This window comes from Linepithema humile, chromosome 3 (genome assembly GCF_040581485.1).
Source record: "Linepithema humile isolate Giens D197 chromosome 3, Lhum_UNIL_v1.0, whole genome shotgun sequence".
Classification (NCBI taxonomy): Eukaryota; Metazoa; Arthropoda; class Insecta; order Hymenoptera; family Formicidae; genus Linepithema; species Linepithema humile.
Genome location: NC_090130.1, coordinates 10,157,558 through 10,180,411, shown reverse-complemented (window position 1 = coordinate 10,180,411; position 22,854 = coordinate 10,157,558). Strand labels below are relative to the sequence as shown.

The 22,854-nt window shown below is 41.2% G+C and overlaps 2 protein-coding genes across 4 annotated transcripts; both read left to right on the top strand.

Annotated features, from left to right (window-relative positions):
* The first annotated feature begins 2,890 nt into the window (after positions 1 to 2,890).
* Positions 2,891 to 3,967, top strand: LOC136998879 (uncharacterized). Its single transcript, XM_067352236.1, has 4 exons — positions 2,891 to 2,964; positions 3,039 to 3,419; positions 3,479 to 3,574; positions 3,680 to 3,967. Exons 1-3 carry the CDS (start codon positions 2,898 to 2,900, stop codon positions 3,529 to 3,531), a joined length of 501 nt encoding a protein of 166 aa, XP_067208337.1. The 5' UTR covers positions 2,891 to 2,897; the 3' UTR covers positions 3,532 to 3,574; positions 3,680 to 3,967.
* A 4,503-nt stretch (positions 3,968 to 8,470) lies between these two features.
* Positions 8,471 to 16,791, top strand: LOC136998875 (histone H3.v1-like). Of its 3 annotated transcripts, XM_067352232.1 has the most exons (3): positions 8,474 to 11,246; positions 11,337 to 11,459; positions 11,539 to 13,285. In XM_067352232.1, the coding sequence occupies exons 1-3, from the start codon at positions 11,129 to 11,131 to the stop codon at positions 11,802 to 11,804; spliced, it is 507 nt and encodes a 168-aa protein (XP_067208333.1). In that variant the 5' UTR covers positions 8,474 to 11,128; the 3' UTR covers positions 11,805 to 13,285. The 3 variants fall into 3 exon arrangements, with proteins under 3 accessions (XP_067208331.1, XP_067208332.1, XP_067208333.1); XM_067352230.1 differs by having other exon boundaries at positions 8,471 to 11,246; positions 11,337 to 16,791; XM_067352231.1 differs by having other exon boundaries at positions 8,471 to 11,459; positions 11,539 to 16,791.
* The last annotated feature ends 6,063 nt before the right edge of the window (positions 16,792 to 22,854 follow it).

The window sequence follows — 22,854 nt, the reverse complement described above, 5'->3', positions numbered from 1 at the left end:
ACGCAGATGTATACGTGGAAGACGTACTCATACCGTACGTTGTTCCGTATGCGCACTTCATCGAAGAGGACTTTTTGTTTATGCAAGACAATGCTCGACCGCACGTTGCGAGAAAAGTGCTTGATTTCTGCGATGAAGTTGGCATAAATCGACTCGAATGGCCAGCAATGAGTCCAGATTTAAATCCTATTGAACACCTATGGGACAATATTAACAGAAAAGTACGAAATCATATACCTGCTCCTCAGTCATTGCCAGAACTTCGAAGAGTTCTTGAAATAGAGTGGAATGACATTACGCAGACTGAAATTAGAACACTAATAAGAAGTATGCCTCGTCGCATGAATGAGGTAATACGCGCACGAGGAGGTCATACCCATTATTAATATACGCGCGCGCACACACAATTGTACACGCACCACCGGGAGGGTTTGGAGTCGTAAAATATCGTGGATCTAACGAGCCATGAGGTCCTTATCCCAGTGGTGCACGCGCACACACACGCATGCACGCGCACGCACGCACGCACGCACGCGCACGGACGCACGGACACACGCACGCACACACACACACACACACACACATACACACGTGCCTACATGTGCACACGGGATCAGATTTCTGCCACGTCCACGCCGTTGATCCTGGGTAACGCCAAGAGCAGAATTGATACTTATAACCGTAAGGAGAGTTTGGAGTTTTAAAATACCGCGGAGCTGATAACCACAGAATTCTTATTCTTGCAATTCGGTCTGGTTCAAAATTGAATATCTCGGCACGTAATACAGCTAGCAGGATTTTTTAAAAACCATTTTAAAAGTTTGGATGTCTAGTGTTCGAAAATTCATAACGCAATAATGTGTGATAACTTTCTCCAAAATGGCGGATGACAAAGCAAAAGCATGCGAAATTGAAAAATAATGGTTCGAGTTTGCGACGGTGCACGGTATAAACAAAAAATTGTAGCTTATTGGGATCAAAAGCGTACGAAAGTACAGAGTCTCCTCTTTAAAATGCTTTTTTATGCATCTTGATACGATGATTTTTCGCCGAGAGATTCGCATTTGAAGTAAGAATCTGCCTTTTTCTTCAAATGCGAATCTCTCGGCGAAAAATCATCGTATCAAGATGCATAAAAAAGCATTTTAAAGAGGAGACTCTGTACTTTCGTACGCTTTTGATCCCAATAAGCTACAATTTTTTGTTTATACCGTGCACCGTCGCAAACTCGAACCATTATTTTTCAATTTTGCATGCTCGCGCTTTGTCATCCGCCATTTTCAATAAATTTATTTTGCAACATTGAAATAAATTGATTCTTAAAGTAGAGATTTTTAGCTTCATTTCCATATTTTATAGAACTTTCTATCTTTATTATTTACGAAGTTATCGTCAGTTGAAATTTGATGAATTTTTCCCACATTTTCAGTGTACCGCTTTTTTTTCGGGTGAGTGTATATTTTTTTATTTATACATATACATTGGTATTGTATATTTATATAAGTTTATATATATTATATATAACTAATATTTCAAGACATTTCAAGACGGTATATATAAGAAGTAATTAAGTAATATTAGAAATGGAAGTGAATGTGGCCGCGAGTTCGCCCGCGACTTCCACCGCGACCTCCTCGACGACCGCGACCTCCTCCTCTTCCTCTGCTCCATCGTGGTGCTGTAATAGAACAAAACAAATGAAATAATTTATTTTCGAGGATAAAATAAAATTAAAATTAATAAAATATATATAAAATAAAATAAATAAAATAAAATAACTTACGTAGCACTGGTACGTACTCTTGTCCCTCCTGCTGCCACTGCTGCCGCTGCTGCCATTGTTGTTGCTGTTGCTGCCAATTTTTTATCTCTAAAAAAAAATTAAATATTAAATTTATATTTATTTTAAGAGCGGATATAATTTTTATCTTTTATAATATGTGGCGGAAGATATGAATATGATGATGCTGGTGGCGGCGGCGGCTGCGACTGTGGCTGCAACGCTGACAGCAGTGGCCCCGGTGGCAACGATGACGGCGGTGGTCCCGGTGGCAACGATGACGACGGTGGCCCCGGTGGCAATGATGACAGCGGTGGCCCCGGTGACAACGATGACGGCGGTGGTCCCGGTGACAACGATAACGGCGGTGGTCCCGGTGGCAATGGTGGCGGTGGCCCCGGTGACAACGGTGGCAGTGGCAGTGGCCCCGGCAACGTGTCACAAGATGGATTGACCATTACTTTTATTGCTCGCAATTCTTCCTTCAATGCAGCGATTTCAGCAGTAGTCGCTGCATTGAAGGAAGAATTTTCTTTCTCTGCTTCATTAATTTCTGTAAAAAAAAAATATTTTATATTTTTCTATTATCTTATTACATTACATAATATAATTTTGTCTTGTACTTACTTCTTTTTCGCTCCCTGCGACTGTGTTTTTGCGGCGCCATTTTAGATACGTCTCTTATGGTTTCCATTATTATCCATTTCCATTATAGGAAGTAATCGATGTAAACTAAGCCATAGTAGTGACAAGATGCAAATTTTAGGCCGCTCGTGCTATTGGTGGTGGAGTTAATGTCCATGTTTTTTGTCGCTGCTCGGAAGTTCCAAGGAGACAATTGGTGTATTCAAGGGGTCGATTGTGTATCATAAAAAAGTAAAAATTACAAAAGTGAACAAATTTACTAGTTATTGACCAATAAGATCATGGATATTTTAGTAAATTTGTTTACTTTTGTAATTTTTACTTCATTTTATGCTACACAATCGACCCCTTGAATACACCAATCGTCTCCTTGGAACTTCCGAGCAGCGACAATGGACATTAACCCCACCACCAATAGCATTAGCAGCCTAAAATTTGCATCTTGTCACTACTATAATGGAAATGGATAATAATGGAAACCATTAGAGGCGTGTCTAAAATGGCGTCGCAAAGACACAGTCGCAGGGAGCGAAAAAAAAGTAAGTACAAGACAAAATTATATTATGTAATGTAATAAGATAATAGAAAAATATAAAATATTTTTTTTTTACAGAAATTAATGAAGCAGAGAAAGAAAATTCTTCCTTCAATGCAGCGACTACTGCTGAAATCGCTGCATTGAAGGAAGAATTGCGAGCAATAAAAGTAATGGTCAATCCATCTTGTGACACGTTGCCGGGGCCACCGCCACCGCCACCATTGCCACCGGGACCACCGCCGTCATCGTTGTCACCGGGACCACCGCCGTCATCGTTGTCACTGGGGCCACCGCTGTCATCATTGCCACCGGGGCCACCGTCGTCATCGTTGCCACCGGGACCACCGCCGTCATCGTTGCCACCGGGGCCACTGCTGTCAGCGTTGCAGCCACAGTCGCAGCCGCCGCCGCCACCAGCATCATCATATTCATATCTTCCGCCACATATTATAAAAGGTAAAAATTATATCCGCTCTTAAAATAAATATAAATTTAATATTTAAATTTTTTTTTAGAGATAAAAAATTGGCAGCAACAGCAGCAACAGCAACAACAATGGCAGCAGTAGCAGCAGTGGCAGCAGGAGGGACAAGAGTACGTACCAGTGCTACGTAAGTTATTTTATTTTATTTATTTTATTTTATATATATTTTATTAATTTTAATTTTATTTTATCCTTGAAAATAAATTATTTCATTTGTTTTGTTCTATTACAGCACCACGATGGAGCAGAGGAAGAGGAGGAGGTCGCGGTCGTCGAGGAGATCGCGGTGGAAGTCGCGGGCGAATTCGCGGCCACATTCACTTTTATTTCTAATATTACTTAATTACTTCTTATATATACCGTCTTGAAATGTCTTGAAATATTAGTTATATATAATATATATAAACTTATATAAATATACAATACCAATGTCTATGTATAAATAAAAATATATATATATAAATAAATATTACTTATATATTACCACTTTTTGTTTATTTTCCTACTCATATGACAATTGCACAGGATATAGACATAAATAAATATATAAATATATATATATATATATATATATATATATATATAAATAAATAAATAAATATTACTTATATAACAATTGCACAGGATACAGATATAAATAAATCATATTATTTATATCTGTATCCTGTGCAATTGTTCATAAACTTATTATTATATATACGATTATATGACATGATTTATTTATATCTGTATCCTGTTACTTATTATTATTATCACGCAGAACTCGCTTCAAATCACATTAGTTTCTGAGAAGAGTAGGAAAACCCGTATATATTATTTCCATTTCCATTTACAGAGAATAAGTAATTCTGAGAAAACATTTATTGATACAAGAGTGGGGCACCAGCCACCTGTATGACCTCTCGTTTCGTGACGTGATGAATAAATATATAACTATATGAATATATAAATAAAACGTGTAATGAATAGAAATCAATTATCTGAGAAAGCAGCTAAGTCGCGAATTGAAATACAACCAAGTAATACAGAACGGATAAAGAAGCTAATGCTGTCATATGCACTTTGTGGACTCATAATATATATAATATAAAAATACACTGGAACAAGTGGAAAAAGCATGGAAAGAGCTAACAACAACTTTATCACAAAGAATCTATTTAATAAATTTTCTATGTACACAAGGTTCTTATTACTATATGATATGATTTATTTATATCTGTTATTACATTGTTTACTTAATAAAATTATTTATATCTGTTATTACATTGTTTACTTAAAATAATAATTTAGAGGTTTTATATAAGCTGCGTTGAATGTTTCAACTTCGTTTATTAAATTATAACTTATTTGCAGATCTACAAAATTTATCGTAGCTTGTTTATATTTATATTGTTTATTTATTATTGCATGTGCAACATATTGTCGCTTATTATTAATAGTCCACGTCAGATGTAAAGCACCATTATTTATTATTGCATGCGCAACATATTGTCGCTTAAACCTTCGCATTATTATTATTAGTCCACGTCAGATATAAATATTTTAAGTTCAGTGTCCATTTCAGATGTTGCTTCATCCACTAAATGATGACAAAGACGCGCAAATGTGCTGGAGAACTCTCTACATAATCATAAGAAATATTATTTTAGTATATTCTACATAAAAATTATATATATATATTTTATATATTATATAACTTACTGTTGTACTTGATGATGACTGCTATTTGCAGATCTACAAAATTTATCGTAGCTTGTTTATATTTATATTGTTTATTTATTATTGCATGCGCAACATATTGTCGCTTAAATTCACGTTCCTTCGCATTATTATTAATCCACGTCAGATGTAAAGCACCATTGTTTATTTATTATTGCATGCGCAACATATTGTCGCTTAAATTCACGTTCCTTCGCATTATTATTAGTCCACGTCAGATGTAAAGCACCATATATAGCACGTTATTTGCAATTAATCTCCAGCTAGCTAGATAAGATCTTGATTGAAAATTTGGCGTACTCTCGCAAAACCAGCAAGGGCTAAGATATTTGTGACAGCGCTTAGATTTGGCATATCAAAAAAAAATAATAGCCATTGATGACACTGATGACACTGATGACACTGATGATGACACTGCTCTGGCAAAACCAGTAAGGGCAGAGATACTTGTGACAGCGCTTAGACAGACAAATATATTATTAGTTTTACAGTTGTGAAATATTCTTATCTGCTTACTTACCTGCAGATTCCACCATGTGCACAAAGTACACTTTCTGTTCTGGGCACCTATTATGGAACTTTTTACAATTCCGATCGGAAACGCGAGATTCCGACTGGCGAGTTTCCGACAGCAATTCCGCTCATGCGTTTGCGCTATTATGGATTTCGTGTGGAATTAGCTTTTCACACGTTCTGGTGAGTAAAAAGCGGAACGAGAGGAACGAGTGGAATTAGCGGTATCGACCAATTACAGTATAAGAAAAGTAACTAGTGATAAAATATCTAAATAGAAACATCACTAACCAGCAAAATGACAGATAACGTAAGTAGCATATATTAATTTAATATTAAAAATATTTTTATATTTAGGTCTGCAGATGATGTTATATTAATATAATTATTATTAACAAAATTATTAACATTATAATATGAAATATAAATCTTGAATAAAAGATGAAATATTATCTGCTGAATTAAAATTATGAAATACAGCTTTATATACACATTTTTCTTAAAATATATATTGTTAAAAGAGAAATATAGGAAAAGAAATATACATATAGATTTTAAAATCTATATACATATATCTATATAAAGTTTATGTACATATATGTATATTTCTTTTCTATTTCTCTTTTAAGAATATACATATATTTTTAAAAAATTGTGTATATAAAGCAATAAATACAGGGTGTCCCATTTTAAAAACTTCACGTGAACAACTTAGTAGAAATTGGTTTTAGCAAAAATGTTTCAGACAAAAGTTGTTGGGTTTGGAGGCGGACATCCGATGATGACATTGGTTTAACCTAGGGTGTACATGCCAAGGTCATATAAAGGTCAACTTCGTTTTTTTAAATAAAACACCCTATTTTTGATTCCAAAATCTCTAAGCTGGTGTCAAGAGCTTTTCAAAACGCTATAATAAAGTTATTTTTCATTAAGTACTTTTCGAGTTATGAGACTTGTAAATTACAGTATTTTGACATAAAATATAAAATATCTTGTAAAACATTTAATTTTTGAGAATGTTACCTTAATACTTTTATGCACAAAATAATGAGACAAATGAATTGGTATAAAAAAAACACATTGGTTTTAATAAAAAGTATGCAGTTGCATGTTGCAAATTACATATTTTTTCTTGAAAGCAACTATGTGTTTTCTTTATATCAATTGATTCGTCTCATTATTTTATGTATAAAAGTATTAAGGTAAGATTCCCGAAAATTGAATGTTTTACAAGATATTTTGTATTTTATGTCAAAATACTGTAATTTACAAGCCTCATAACTCGAAAAGTACTTAATGAAATAACTTTATTATAGTGTTTTGAAAAACTTTTGACACCAGCTATTAGATTTTGGAATCAAAAATAGGGTGTTCCATTTAAAAAAACAAAGTTGACCTTTATATGACGTTGGTATGTACACCCTAGGTTAAACCAATGTCATCATCGGATGTCCCTTTCCAAACCCAACAACTTTTGTCTGAAACATTTTTTGCTAAAACCAATTTCTACAAAGTTATTCACGTGGGGTTTTTAAAATAGAACACCCTTATATATATAGGGAAGAAAAAAAACTACTCTGGAGCAACGCCAAATAATGATTCAATTTATGGAAGAACATCCTGATTTTGCTCAAAATAGAATTCAAGGTCCTGAGGCGCGAAAACAAACAGCGCATTTATGGGAACAGCTAGCAAATGAATTAAATTGTTGTGGCTATGGAGCCACAAAATCAACAGAGAAGTGGATGAAGGTATATATTATGCTAAATATAATTTGAAGTTTTTATCTCTTCTAAGATAAAAAAGAAATAGTTTAAAAATTTGTTGTAAAAAATATCTAAACAATATTTCTTTTTATTTTGTAGTCATGGAGAGATTGGCGTTTAGATGTAAAGTCCAAAGCATCAAAATTGAGAAATTATCAGAAAGGTACAGGCGGAGGAGGCCCATCACCAGCCTCAGTAGTATGTTGGCAGGTATGGGCCGTCACAACAAACCCCCACCACCTACCCCGTCTAGGCCCCCCGCGGTGGGTCTGGCGCCAAAACATTCCCCCACTCCTCTCTGACGGGATGGGAAAAAAAAGATGGCGGCTACGGGTAAACAAGATGGCGGATGTTGACAAGATGGCGGAAATTTTTATTTTTCCGAATTGAGAAAATCCAAACGGGGTTCGAACCTGGATCGCTGGATTTCTAGTCCTGGTCCTAGTCTGCTGGGCTACCTATAGATCTAATGAAATAAGTCGTAGGGTCGTATTTATGGCAGGCGCGGGATGACGTAAACTTTTTATTTTTTTCCGAATTGAGAAAATCCAAACCGGGTTCGAACCTGGATCGCTGGGTTTCTAGTCCTGGTCCTAGTCCGCATGGCTACCTATAGATCAAATGAAATAAGTCGTAGGGTCGTATTTATAGCTATGGGGCCTGGCAGGTATGGGACCTGGCAGGTATGGGGCATCAAAACAAACGACGTCACACAGTCGCCTCTAGTCCGTGAAGGGAAGGGACGTATTTATGGTGGAGCCGCGTCTACATGAGGTACCCCGGACTCTCAGGCAGGTATGGGGCATCAAAACAAACGACGTCACACAGTCGCCTCTAGTCCGTGAAGGGAAGGGACGTATTTATGGTGGAGCCGCGTCTACATGAGGTACCCCGGACTCTCTGGCAGGTATGGGACGTCAAAACAAACGACGTCACACAGTCGCCTCGTGAAGGGTCGTATTTATGGTGGGGCCGCGTCTACATGAGGTACCCCGTACTCTCTGGCAGGTATGGGGCATCAAAACAAACGACGTCACACAGTCGCCTCATGAAGGAGCGTATTTATGGTGGGGCCGCGTCTATATGAGGTACCCCGGACTCTCTGGCAGGTATGGGAAATGTAAACAAACATCGCCAAGGTGTCGAGCGGGGGATGATAGAACTACGACCTGTGAGCGGGCAAGTATGGGAGAACAAAAGAACGACGGAGTCAAACGGTGGATTCTGCTAAACCGATATTCGACGAGATGACGGCTAAGGGGGTGCAAACGGTATAGAGCGTGCGCCGGTATAGCGAACAAAAGAACGCAGCGACGAATGATCGGACGACTTTTAGTCTGATATTCGGCATGCTGGTTAAGGTGGCAGCGATATCTCGTGAACGGAATGAGCCACCCCGCGGATTGAGCGCGCTGTAAGGATTGTCGAGTGCAGGAACATGCGAAAAGAGGAAGGAAACAAACACGAGAAATGGAATACAAAATCGTTTATTTGGAATTTTTTCTTAAGAATACATAATTGAACTGACAAAATAAAGTTTATACATTTTATGATTTTCAATAGAATCAAATTTAATTATAAATGATAAAAGTATACATTAATGTATGAATTACAATTTTCGTTGAAATCTAATTATATGTACAATTTGATCGAAGTAAAGAGCAATTAATTCTAAAAATACAATTTCAAATTGATCGTCGAGAAATGTTAAATCTTTTAGTTGCGTACGTACATTAGTTTGTATTTCGCGACAATTAGATTTGAACGCGAGTTTTATAATATCGTTTTCGATATAACCCACGATAGGTAGTCTTATTTGTATTTCATTAATAAGATATTTAGCGCAATCATTGGCACTAGTGGTGATTATATTCAGTCGATTCAAATTAGCGTTTACACATTCGAGTATATTTTCTAGTCCCAGAAAACTAGCTCTCTGCATTGCTATAGCGAGCGAATAAGTCCGGCGTTTCTTTGGAGCATGAATTTCTTCTTTAGTCGTGGTATTTTCCAAAGGTTGAACTTCTTGTCCGTTTTCTCGATATGTCAATAACAAAGCTCTTGCTCCATAAGCAGTGGTGAAATTTATAATTATCTTGTTGATAATAATCGAGTTTGCCGTAATACTATTTCCATTTAAGTAATCCGACATTTGCTTCATATTTTCTTGAAATTTTTGCCATTCCGCCATGTTGAAGCAAATACCATCGGCTCCCTTGGATGAAAATTTAACGAAAGGTTGAAAATCAAACTCGTCGCTGTTGATTGAAGTTTGCAGCCCAACATGAATTTTCTTCGTATAAGAAAAATTCAATCCATATGTTGTAGATAATAGCATGCAATTCTGCACAATTTTTTCGGTGATGTCGCATCTTGCTTCGGAAGTGTCGCTGCACTTTGTCGGTTTTTCGGATTTCACAATTTCCCGGCGTTTATCCATGACACTGATTTTTATACGCAGACGCAAAACGAAAACACGAAAACTGAAACTTGTTCGCTGTTGATCTTGCAGGTTCGAATGCTAGGAGACGAATGAGAAAAATGTTACAATTTTCCGCGTAATAGAAAATCGGAAAAACGGTGGGGGAAATTTGAACACATAAACTTTTAAGCACTATGATTGGTCGCAAAGGCGAAGCATTGACAAATATTACTTTTCCGAATTCCCACGAAAATTCTACTAGATAAAAGAAAGTTTCGATTTTCATGTCACGACATGTTACGGAATAAATTTTCATGATTTTACAACGGAAAAATTTTTGCACTCTATTGTGGTTTTTACTACGCGATTGTTATATAGAGGATTATTCTTATTCAAACAACAGAATTTCCACCCGTTGCGCAGTATTTCTTAACAAGTTAAGCGTCGTCGGAATTTTTACTACGTGTTCAATACTATAGGATTATTCTTATCCCGATTCGATTATTTGTTATTTTTATTTTTTCCGAGGCGCCTCGCTCTCCTATCTTGAAGTACCGTTCGTTGAATAATAGGATTATCGTGAAAAGCACGTGCGAAACGTTGTACGACGAAAGGACCTGGACCGTTGTCCGGTTTCAAAGGAAGTGTAATAAAAATATTTGAAAACAAACAATGCTTTTTTCCCTAAATTTTCTCAAGGTGGGGAAAACTGGTATAAAACGGGAAGACGCTAAAAAATCGCACAGTTTCACATTTTCTCGCGCATTCGGGATCATAGCGATCTGTATTTCCGTCTTCGTGTGATTTCACCGCGTATCGAAGCCACGTTGAATTAAAAATGTCTAGTTTGCGGGAAATTATCGAATCGTGTTTGCGATTGACGCGTAGTTTAAACGGGCTCTGCATCGATAATTATTTATCGTCGTTATCCGACAACGACGATAATAATTATGTCGTATTCGCAAAGTTTGCGGGTGCGTGCCCTACCGCGGTGCTCGCGGTTTTATTCCGTTTGGGGCATTTCTCGATTTACCTCCAGCTTTTGATTATTGCCGGCGAAATAATCGAGATGAGACGTGTGTTTAACGACAACGAAGAAGAGGATGCGGGAGGCTATATCGCCGGCCTGCTGAATTACTATCGTGGTGCGGTAAAAAATGGTAAGTTTCTATTTTTTATTATGAATATTTAAAACAAAATTTAAAAAAATTAAAATCATTATTTTTTAGGAACGCTACAATGTCACGAGCCGAAAAAAGTCATGGTGGTGGAGGGTGTGGTGCGTAGCGAGCGTCAAAATTATGTCGAAGAGCGAGCTACTCAACGCCGCGGGGTAAGACGACGACGAGACGATACCTCGCCTGAGGCTGGACCTTCGTGTAAGTAATAGACCTTCGTAAAAGTAATTTATATGAAATAACAGCATTGATTTAATATTAGGAAATTTTTCAAAAAATTTAATGTTTTAGCTCGCGCGCGAATTATTCTTACGCCGGAGCTTGTCGATCTTGTGAGCAACGAATCGACGAGTCAGTCGGCTCCTCGCGAAGTGAGCTCGTTCGATGAGGAGGAAATATTCAGTCCTTTGTACAGTAAGTGATAAAAAAAGTTATCTTAGCAGAAGCATAAAATAACTAAAAAATTTGAAAAATTAATAACGTAAATTTTTAGATAACGACCGTCAACAGAGTGTAATATTACCCGAGGCTGACGACGAAGAGGAAGAGCAGGAGGAAGAGCAGGAGGAGGAGGAGGAAGAGGAAGAGCAGGAAGACGAAGAAGAAGAGCAGGAGGAGGAAGAGCAGGAAGAGGAATTACAGGAGAGGAATTATGAAGGAGAGGATGAACAAAGCCACGACGGATGGGGAATGGGTGACAGAAGTAAGAAAGATTGCAAATTTTTACAGTTGCTTTTATGCTCGAATTTTATTTTTTAAACATTAAAATTAAACATTAAAATTTTCACAGGATACAGTCCCCCTGTGATTTCTTACTCTCCCGATTACAATTATCAAACGAGGGTGTAAAATAAAAAAGAAGAAAATCTAGAGGTGAGCTGATTTAACACTTTTTCGATTTTTATTGCAAATAAAATTCGAGCATGAAGATATAAAATATAATATTTTATCAAATTTTTAATTAATTCGCTAATTTTTTAATTTTGACTTTTGCAGTTCAAACAGATGACGGTAGAGAAGAAGAAGAGTCGGAGGAAACTCGGTCGGGCGTGGAATCGACTGGCGAAACCGACGAAAGAGCGCCGCAGGAAGAGGAAAGAACGGAGGAGGAGGAAACGAGGCGTGCGGAGGATATCGATGCAGCATCGGCGGCGGAAAGGAATAATAATCAGGTCGGCGATAATTTTAATTATATAGAATTAGTATCGGAAAACACGCGTAGATTTAGAAATTTCGGGATAGAGGGTAGAGAAGCTAGATTCCGTATACTTCCGTTTCCCGAGGGAGGAGGGGAGGTTTACACGCGATTGGAAAACGCGTTTCGCGAAATTCACTCTTACGCGATATTTTCACGCGTACCGGGAGATTATGTTGGATTGTCTTTCGACTCTCCGGCTCTTTCTCACGGCCCCGCTGGAATATCGTTCCGTCCGGCGAACGATTTGACTCCCGAGAACATTTGGAATCTCGTGAGTTTATTAGCTCAAAGTTCAGGGGGGTTAAACGTAGCGCAAGAGTTTAATATTCGCGTTTTTCGTATTACCCCTCCCACGGGACGTGGATATAACGCTCTAGATATTGTTGGTAAACGTTCGATTTTAACAATAAACAACAACGATAATCTGTGTTTTCCTCGCGCGCTCGTGACGGCACAGATTTATAACGAGCGTGGAAATGTGCGTACGGGCGAGTTGCATGCGAGATGGAACGCGGTGAGAAAACGAAATTCGTCGTTGCAACGCGAACTCGCCGTCGAGTTGACGAAAAAAGTCGGTATCGCGATTCCGGAAGTCGGCTGCGGAATTAGGGAAATTGAACATTTCCAACAATATTTAGCCGCGGAAAATGTCGCGATAATAGTTTACAATTCCGACACTTTTGGTCGCGGGGGTAAACCGTTATTCGACGGAACAGCGGTGCTAGCCTCTCTACATCGAGAACCTATATCTCGATTAAATATTTTATTTGTCGCCGAATCGCGTCATTATAGCGTGATTTTAAATTTAAGAGCCGCTGCTGGAAGTAGAGGGTATTGCATTCCGTGCAACGTAGCTTATCGCAGTGACGCGAAAGGGCATCGATGCTCTAATAAATGCCCGCGTTGTAACATGGTTCCAACTTGCGAGAGATTCGAACATGAGCGAATACGCTGCACGGAATGTAATCGCGAATTTTTTAATCGCGCGTGCCTCGAGCGTCATCGCGCGCAAAAATCGTACGACGGGCATTCGCTTCAAAGCGTTTGTAGCGTTATACGATTTTGCGGCGAGTGCGGTCGTGTAATCGAACGAAAGAAACAGCACGAATGCGGCGCGGCTTTCTGTTTCACGTGTCGTTCTCACCAACCGCTAAATCATTATTGCTGCATGATGCCGATCAATCGAGCTTCGAGTAGCATCGTGGGTCGCTCTTCGGAAGAGCATTTCGAAGATCAAAATGAGGATGAACACGAGTCGAAAACAGAAAACCGCTCCGCATTCGTGTTTTACGATTTCGAAACACGACAGGATGAAACGCTTCGAGGTACCGCTAATGTAAAAATTCACGTGCCCACTCTCTGCGTCGCGCAGCAGATTTGCGAATCGTGCGCGGAAATAGAAGATATGTCGGTGCGGTGTCGTTGGTGCGGTATCCGCGAATTTACATTTCGTCACGATCCTGTTAAAGAATTTGTAAATTTCGCGACGCGTCCGACGACATATTTTAAAAAAATAATTTGTATTGCTCATAACGCAAAATCGTTCGACGCGCAATTTATCCTCCGATATTTAGTAGAAAGCGGTATTTCGACAGAACCTCGTGTAATTTTGAGCGGTACTAAAATCATAGTACTAACGGTAGGAAATACGAAATTTATCGACAGTGTTAATTATATGCCGATGCGGTTATCCGAATTACCAAAGGCTTTCGGGCTGGCGAATACTTTGGATAAAGGCGTCTTTCCGCATTTATTTAACACGCTCGATAATCAATTCTATGTAGGACCGTTGCCGGGCGTCGAGTATTACTCTCCGGAAACTATGAATACGAAAGAACGCGAACAGTTTTTAGCATGGCACGACGAGTTAACCCGGGCGAATTATATTTTTGATTTTCAACTCGAGATATCGCGCTATTGTCGCAACGACGTGGATATTCTTAGACGAGCGTGCATGGCTTTTAGGAAAATTTTCCTGAGGCGCGGAAAAGTGTGCCCGTTCGAGGAATGTACAACAATCGCTTCCACGTGTATGAGGGTTTTTAGAAAAAACTTTCTGCGTGAAAGCGAGATTGGTATAATTCCACCGGGTGGGTACAGACACGCGAATACGCAATCGCGCAAAGCACTGCGTTGGCTGGTGTGGATGGAGCGAGAGCTCGGACATCCTATTATTCACGCAGGGCGTACCCGCGAATATCGCGTACTCGACGGCACACTCGTCGACGGATATTACGAATCGTTAGAAAACGGCGTAACGCGACATCACGTGTTTCAATTTCACGGATGTTTTTGGCACGGTTGCCCGTCGTGCTTTAGAATCAACCGCGACAGTAACCTCTCCGTAAACAGTGAACGTAGGGATACGATCGATTTGCGTTATGAGCATACAGTCGCAACGACATATCGTCTTAGAAAACGCGGATACACGGTGACGGAGAAATGGGAGTGCGATTTCGATCGTGCGATGGCTGTAAATAGCGTAATGCGGGAATATTTACAGCACCATCGAATGGTTGAAAACGAACCGCTCAATCCGCGCGATGCGTTTTACGGCGGCCGTACGGGGAATGTCGCGACTCGATATGAAATTACGGGTACAGAGAAGATACGATACATCGATGTATGTTCTCTGTATCCGTATGTTTTAAAAACGGGTACTTTTCCGATCGGACATCCCACGGTGTATGTCGGGGAGGAATGTTCGGTGCTAATCGGAGAAGGCCCGAATTACAATTTCGACTCCGTCGAAGGCCTCGTACGTTGCAAAGTACTCGCACCGCGCGATCTCTTTCACCCCGTGTTACCGTATCGCGTACGCGGAAAATTGTTATTCGCGTTGTGCCGCAGTTGCTGCGAAACATTTTCACGCGAAGATTGTACACACAGGCCTTCCGAACGTGAATTTACGGGTACATGGGTATCGTGCGAATTGCGCAAAGCGCTTGAAAAAGGTTATTTCGTGTCGGAGGTTAGCGAGATTTGGCAGTACAACGCAACACGCTACGATCACGGTACGCGGCAGGGTGGGTTATTCGCCGAATATATTAATACATTTTTAAAATTAAAACAAGAAGCCAGCGGGTGGCCGAGTGAATGTACCGATGACGAGGCTAAAGAACGATATCTTCGCGATTACGAGGAAACCGAAGGTATCGTTCTCGAAAGTAACAATATCGCGAAAAATTCGGGATTACGTTCGGTCGCGAAGTTGTGTTTAAATTCTTTTTGGGGGAAATTCGGCCAACGACCCAACCTAACGAATACCGAAATCGTAAAAACTCAGCAACGATTAGCGAGTTTGCTCACAAGCCCCAAACATGAAATAACCGAAATACTGCCGGTAAACGAAGATGCGATGTATGTTTCATGGCGACTGCGGGAAGAGGCCGACGTTCCTTCGCCTCTTACCAACGTCGTTTTAGCGGCGTACACGACGGCACTAGCGCGATTAGTGTTGTATAAATATTTAGAACGCTTAGATCGACGCGTTTTATATTACGATACCGATTCTTGCATTTATGTAAGCAGCGATGATCCTTCCGAATACGAGCCGCGTACGGGTAATTTTTTGGGCGATATGACGAACGAACTCGAAAGCTATGGGTCCGGTAGTTACATCGAGGCGTTTGTATCCGGTGGCCCGAAATTTTATGCTTACGTTGTTCGCACACCGGAAGGACTCACGCACGAAGTTTGCAAAGTAAAGGGTATAACCCTAAACTTTGCAAACTCATGCTTAGTCAATTTTAATAGTATAAGAGAATTAATATTGCAAAAAGAGCGAGAGGGACGAGAAGAGGAAAGTGAAGAAGAAGAAGAAGAAGAAGGAAAGTCACATAGAACATCGATAAATCTACGTTTCAGAGCAATTCGGCGTACGGCTTTTCACGAGTTAATAACTCGCGACGAAGTGAAAGCTTGTACTCCTGTGCTATTGAAACGTAGATTTATCAATAGTCGTTGTTCCGTTCCTTACGGTTACGCGATTCGATAATTTTTACAGAATTGTTCTTTCGCTGTCGACGGTTAGCGTGTGTTTTCCGACTTTATATAAATAGCTTTAAGTAGATTTATAAATTTTTGTAAAAGTATAAATAAAAAATTTTTTTTATTTAATTTAAGAAAATATTGCTAGTTTTAAAATGTAAAATGTATAATTGTATAAAAACCATGTAAAAACTATGAAAAATTTAAGAAATAAAAACGAATATTTTTATTTTTCTCAAATCATGTACTTTTATTCGTAAAAATAAATGTTTTCTCGCATAATTTTTCTTAAAGATTTTTCTTCCTCCTAACTTACTTTCCCGTATAAAACCCTCATTTTTTCCGAGAAAAAAAAGCGTTTCATCGCGCGAAGTAGCGTTTCCACTCTTGGACGCTGGCGCGAGCAATTTCGGTGGTTGCGCTTGTCCAGCGTCTCCGCGGACCGAATCAGCTTGTTCGAGTCCGCGAGTTGTACGCTAGCGCGGTTGCGCTAGTCCAGCGTCTCCGCGGACCGAATCAGCTTGTTCGAGTCCGCGAGTTGTACGCTAGCGCGAGCAAGCGGTCGCCGCCGCCGCCGCCGCCGCCGCCGCCGTCAGTGGGGCAGTAAGCTTATCGCGTCATAGTGTTTCGCTGATTTTTTTCGTTTATGAAGGCGCGAGCGAACGGCGAAGAGTTCATTTCGCAAGATGGACATACGCTGGAAACATCCTTGGACGTCTATCGTCAGCGGTCCCACTGGATGCGGCAAAACGGTCTTTGTAAAAACTTTTCTCAAATATCTATCCGAAATGGCCGATGTTTCTTTCCAAAGAGTTTTATTTTATTACGCCGAATGGCAGGATGCTTATCGACAACTTCAATACGCGTTTGAGAAAAAAGAAAGGAACGCTGCGGGAAAAATAAAGAAAAATGCAATCGAGTTTCGCGAGGGGTTGCCACAAGCGCATGATTATTCCCACGATCCTCTCACACCAAAGTTGGTGATAATCGACGATCTTATGAGAGAATCATCCTCGTGCGACGTCATCGTGGATCTTTTTACAAAGGGTAGTCACCATAAGAATCTCAGCGTTATACTTATCACGCAAAATCTATTTCACCAGGGACGCTGTCAGCGCGACATATCGCTTAATACCAATTACATCGTCGTCTTCAAGAACCCGCGCGATCGCGCTCAAATTCGTCATCTCGCGCGACAGGTGTACCCCGATGACCCAAAGTTTCTAGAAGAAGCATACTTTGACGCAACCTCGCGCCCCCACGGATATTTATTACTCGATCTGAAACAATCGACTCCGGACAAATATCGATTTCGGACAAGCATCTTTCCCGACGATGCGTTGCGTTACGTCTACGTACCGCGCAGATCCAGCGTATAAAAAGTATGCACCATCGCTCGCGAGACGACAGTTGCGAGTGACTTTCTCACGATGAAAGTAGCGGCGTCGGACGGTGCAACGAAAACCGCTAGACGTTCGATCGGAAAGAGAAACGTTTGTCTTCTAGAGGCGCTGTGTCATCTGAACAAAAATCAACGCAGCTCCTTCCTGCGAACCGCGGACGAAAAATTTATTCGCTGTATTTGCGAATGCGTTTTCAACACGCTCAATGGTAACGTTGCGCTCGAACGACGCGAAAAAAATCGTCTGAGCAAATACAAAACGACGCTACGTCGTATCGCGTCAAAGCGCGGAAATTGGAAGAATAAAAGAAAGCTATTGGTACAACGAGGTGGATTCTTATCCTATATTATCGTTCCTCTATTAGAGGCCTTATTTTCGCGAATCATAGACAAGGTGACGGCTTAAAACACAAGAGAGAAAATAATATCGAGTGTTATGGAAAGAGCGAAAAAAATGGTTTTAATTTCTACGGAAAATCTCGAGAGAATGCAGCGTCAATTGCATCAACCGACTACCGACTACGGCGCACCGCTCGTGGAAAACACACCGGACGAAAGCGTTAATAATAATAATAATAATAATTATAATTCCGTACGAACACCCGGAACCGCTCTATCCAGACTCGATGCGGAGATGAGTCGAATTCTTAATTCGCCCTATCCGAACGACGAAGCCGAGAGATGGAAGATGTACAAAGAGGCTCTTTGGCGATATCTTCACTTTGTACGAGTAGCACACGGACGACGAAATCAAGACGCGCGTAACGCCGAGGAAGAAGAAGAGGAAGAAGACGCGATGGACACTCGCGAAGAAGAAGTACCGCCGAGCGATCTCTCATTCGCTCCGGGCTCTAGTCGTGCGAGAAGCCTCCCGAAAGAACACGACGCGAGTCTCGGGGTGATGAAAAGCGTCGAAAGAATAGTGGAAAGCGTACCGAAATCTTACCGTGCCGAAGCTCGCTTACTGACGAAACGCTTGCTCGATAAAGCATCGTCGACTAGAATTAACTGGGACGAGTACGGAGTCGTGACCATAGACGGTAACGTCGTAAAAGATTCAAATATCTCAGACCTGATAAACGAGGCGATGCGCGATAGAAAAACCGTGAAAGCCGCGGGAAGAGTTCAGTTCGCGCGATTACTTCACGACTTGAACATTCCCTCCGCACTAGTGAGAAATAAAAAATTATTAACAGCCGGTTCTTCGCAAAATATCGCGAAACTTACCGGTCCTGCGGCGAGTTCCACTCCTCAGAGAAACACGGATTCTCCACCAGCGAGACGCCTGTTCGAATGGAGTAAATTGGAATGATGGCTCTTGAAAAATTGTACTACGATCCCGCGCATTATGCCGGCTATTCGGCTGTCGATAATCTGTTTCGCGCGGCGAATTTGCCCCGTAACAATGTCGAGCGATGGCTCGAAGCGCAAGACGCCTACACGCTGCATCGTCCATTGCGACGGAAATTTCCGCGAATGCATTACAACGTAACGAATATCGACGATCTGTGGGAGGCAGATTTGATCGAACTCCGAAATCTCAAAAGTTACAACGAGGGATATTCGTATTTACTCGTGATTATCGATGTACTTAGTAAATACGTCTGGGTAGAACCATTGCGCGACAAAACGAGTAATTCCGTAATGAGAGCTTTTCAGAACGTGCTCTCGAGAAGTAACGGACGCGCGCCCGTATACCTACAAACGGACAAGGGTAAAGAATTTGTCGGGCGATCGCTACAAAAGTTTTTGGAAGAAAATGACATTCGTTTTCGCGTAGCCCGCAATCCGGATGTCAAAGCAGCCATCGTCGAGCGCTTCAACAGAACGTTGAAAGAACGAATGTGGCGTTATTTTACGCATAAAAATACACGACGCTACATCGATGTTTTGCAGAATATCGTAAACGCCTATAATCACACCCGTCATTCGAGCACCAGAATGCAACCGTATGCTGTTACGAGAGAAAATGCGCGTATCGCGTGTGAAAATATAACGCGCCGATGGAGGAGCAACGGCGAAGCGAACGAAAAACGCCGAAAGGCTAAATACCACGTCGGTGATCACGTTCGTATCAGTAGAGCAAAGGTCGTCTTCGAGAAAGGATACGAGGCGCGGTGGAGTGAGGAGATATTTCGAATTCATCGCATACTCGATTGGCGAAAACCACGTGTGTACGAGCTGAGCGATTTAGCGGGAGAAGTCATAGACGGTATTTTTTACGAACAAGAATTGGCTCGGGTTGAGAAAAACTTGCAGGAGGAGGAGTTTATCGTCGACCGTGTGATAAGAAGCCGGGGTCGCGGTAATAATAAGCAGGTGCTGGTTAGCTAGCGTGGTTATCCCAGTAAGTTTGATTCTTGGATCCCTGCTTCGAGTTTAACCCCGCTTGTTCAAAATGAGGACGGATCAATTTCTCTTGATTCTTCCCAGCAATAGCAGTATGCGTTATTTTCCGCACAATGCAACCACTTCCTTCACCACGGAATTACCTCAACCTATACACTTACACGGCGAATGGGAAGTCGCGCTTAACGAGATCCAATTTCCCACTACTTTTTTACACATAAACCACGTTGAAAATGTCATTAGATTCGTCGATATTGAAAATGGACACGAGACGAGGAAAAACGGGGCGCCGTTAACGTCGACGGAAGGCGTAATACCGAATGGTATTTACAAAAATATCGAGGAACTTATCTCCGCTATTAATTCGTCTTGCAAAGATGCGAATTCGCATATTAACTTGAAACTAGAAGACGCTAGCGGCGGTAAAATCTTGTTCAACATTACATGCGATGAAAATAAATGCAATCTGATTCATCATATGAACGTTTCCGATAATCTACTACGAATACTCGGCTGCGGCGGGGCCATACCAACGCCTAACAATCGCCTACAAACCACACATTATACCACGCTCACTGCGACTAAACCTAATTCCAAAGATATTTTTACAGCGCCTTTTATTAAACTCGGGTTTAAAACGGAACAAGGAGTGCGCGCTGGAAGTTTCTATACCGTCGAACCGCACGGATTGCTGCGCGGTATTCCCGATAAACTCTTTGTTTATTGCGATATTTGCGAACCTTATATAACCGGCGATGTGCAAACTCCACTTCTTCGAATAGTACCGGTCGAGCTGCAACATTACGGACATTATTACGCGTACGGCGCGAATCAAGTGAAACATTTCTCCGTCCCGCATTATATCCCATTACGACAAACGTATTTCCGCAGGATTGAAATAGATATAAAAGATCAATTCGGAAAAAGAATACCATTCCAATCGGGAACGCTAACGGTGACGTTGCACTTTAGACGTTTCCAGTAAGAAAAAATCAGTCGGAAAAGCCGCTCGCTATGGCTAGACCGGAGGACCACGAATATTACGATAGCGGAGGTAGGAGCGGAGGAATCACGAGGGCTTTCGTCGGAGCACCCTATCAACGAGGGCACGGAATCGGTAGTTTTCTCGGAGGATTATTCAGGAAAGTGCTTCCTTATCTGAGTAAAGGTGTACGAGCGGTTGGTAAAGAAGCTTTACGAGCCGGCGTTAACGTGATGGAGGATGTCGAAAATAATACGCCGTTCAAGGAGGCGGTCAAATCTCGTCTCAAGGAATCGAGCGGAAATCTCAAAAGAAAAGCCAAAGAAAAAATAACTAGCTTGATGAAGGGAACAGGTTATAAAGTATCCGCGAAAACAGCTGCGCTTCAGTTTCCTTTCTTCAGTCACGTAAGACGCAACGCTGCTTCTAAGCGCCGTCGTCGTCAGACGAACAAAAAGAAATCGTCGAAGAATAGCAACGCGCGAAGAAAAATCACGAACAAAAAAAGGGCAACGAAGAAAATACGCACGGCAGGTAGAAAGACCAACAACAAAAAAAAGCCATCCACAGGACGCTGCCGTCGAGTCAAGAAACGCAGTGTAGCCGACATATTCTCTTAATCGACGTGTGAATTAGGAATTTACGGAGCATGTCCTTTCTTCATACACATTCAAACGAGTGCTTAAAGAGTGAACTCGATCTCTTTTCTTTACCGCCTACACAAACCAGCATCGAGAGATCGCAATGGATTTATTACAAACCCGTAACGTCGCTCGCGGACGACGCGCCTATAGAATTCGTCATACCCGGCCATGGGGAAGATTATCTAGATCTCACACACACCATGTTGAGTCTTCGCGTACGCGTAGAATCTTCCCCCTAGCAGGAGGCGGTACCGCCGCTGGCACCCCCGAGTTCAAAGTAGGCCCTGTAAATCATTTACTGCATTCCATGTTCAACCAAATCGACATATATTTCAATCAAAAACTCGTGTCACCCCCAAACAACGCTTACGCGTATCGGGCTTACATCGAGGCGTTATTAAATTATTCTTCACCCGCAAAAAACTCCCATCTGACCTCCTGCTTGTGGGACGCGGATACCCCGGGCTTAATGGACGCTCTCCTAGAGTCGCAAGCCACGAATCAGGCACTCGTGAGACGCTCGCGTTACATTCGAGACGGACAGGCGTTAGATCTCATAGGGCATCTTCACTGCGACGTTTTCAATCAGGATAAATTCCTAATCAACGGGGTGGAAGTTAGAATGAGGCTCGTTCGCTCGAAAGATTCGTTTTGCCTCATGGAATCTAATTCGGTGTCAAAAATACGTCTTCTAGACGCTAGTCTGCTCGTTAGAAGAGCAAAGATAAGCCCCGGTGTGTTACTCTCGCACGCGAGAATGTTGAGTAAAACCACCGCCAAATATCCTCTCACAAAAGTCGAGGTTAAAACATTTACGATTCACGCCGGACTCGTAGGAGAATCGATAGATAATGTAATACTCGGACAACTGCCGAAACGTGTAATAGTCGGCTTTGTCGATAACAGAGCGTTTAATGGCGATAGAAAATTGAATCCGTTTAATTTCAAAAACTACGGTATAAATTTCTTTTCTCTGTATGCCGATGGTATGCAAATTCCCAGTAGGCCGTTACAACCGAACTTCTCGAAAGACGAAAAGCTTTACGTCGAAGCCTACCACACGCTCTTCTCGGGAACCGGCATTCACTTCTTGAACGAGGGAAATTCTATAAGTAGAGAGGATTATGCCCAGGGCTACACTCTTTTCGCTTTTGATCTTACCCCCGACTTGTCCGCTCATTGCGCCGGACATTGGAATCTCGCGAAACATGGTAGTTTGCGATTAGAAGTGAAATTTGATAAGG

Excerpts from the sequence above, each read along its gene's own strand:
- LOC136998879 (XM_067352236.1), top strand. The coding sequence starts at position 2,898 with ATGGAAACCATTAGAGGCGTGTCTAAAATGGCGTCGCAAAGACACAGT. Across the intron at positions 2,965-3,038 it reads TCGCAGGGAGCGAAAAAAAA|AAATTAATGAAGCAGAGAAA; the intron begins GTAAGTACAAGA and ends TTTTTTTTACAG. Across the intron at positions 3,420-3,478 it reads TCCGCCACATATTATAAAAG|AGATAAAAAATTGGCAGCAA; the intron begins GTAAAAATTATA and ends ATTTTTTTTTAG.
- LOC136998875 (XM_067352230.1), top strand. The coding sequence starts at position 13,154 with ATGGTTCCAACTTGCGAGAGATTCGAACATGAGCGAATACGCTGCACG.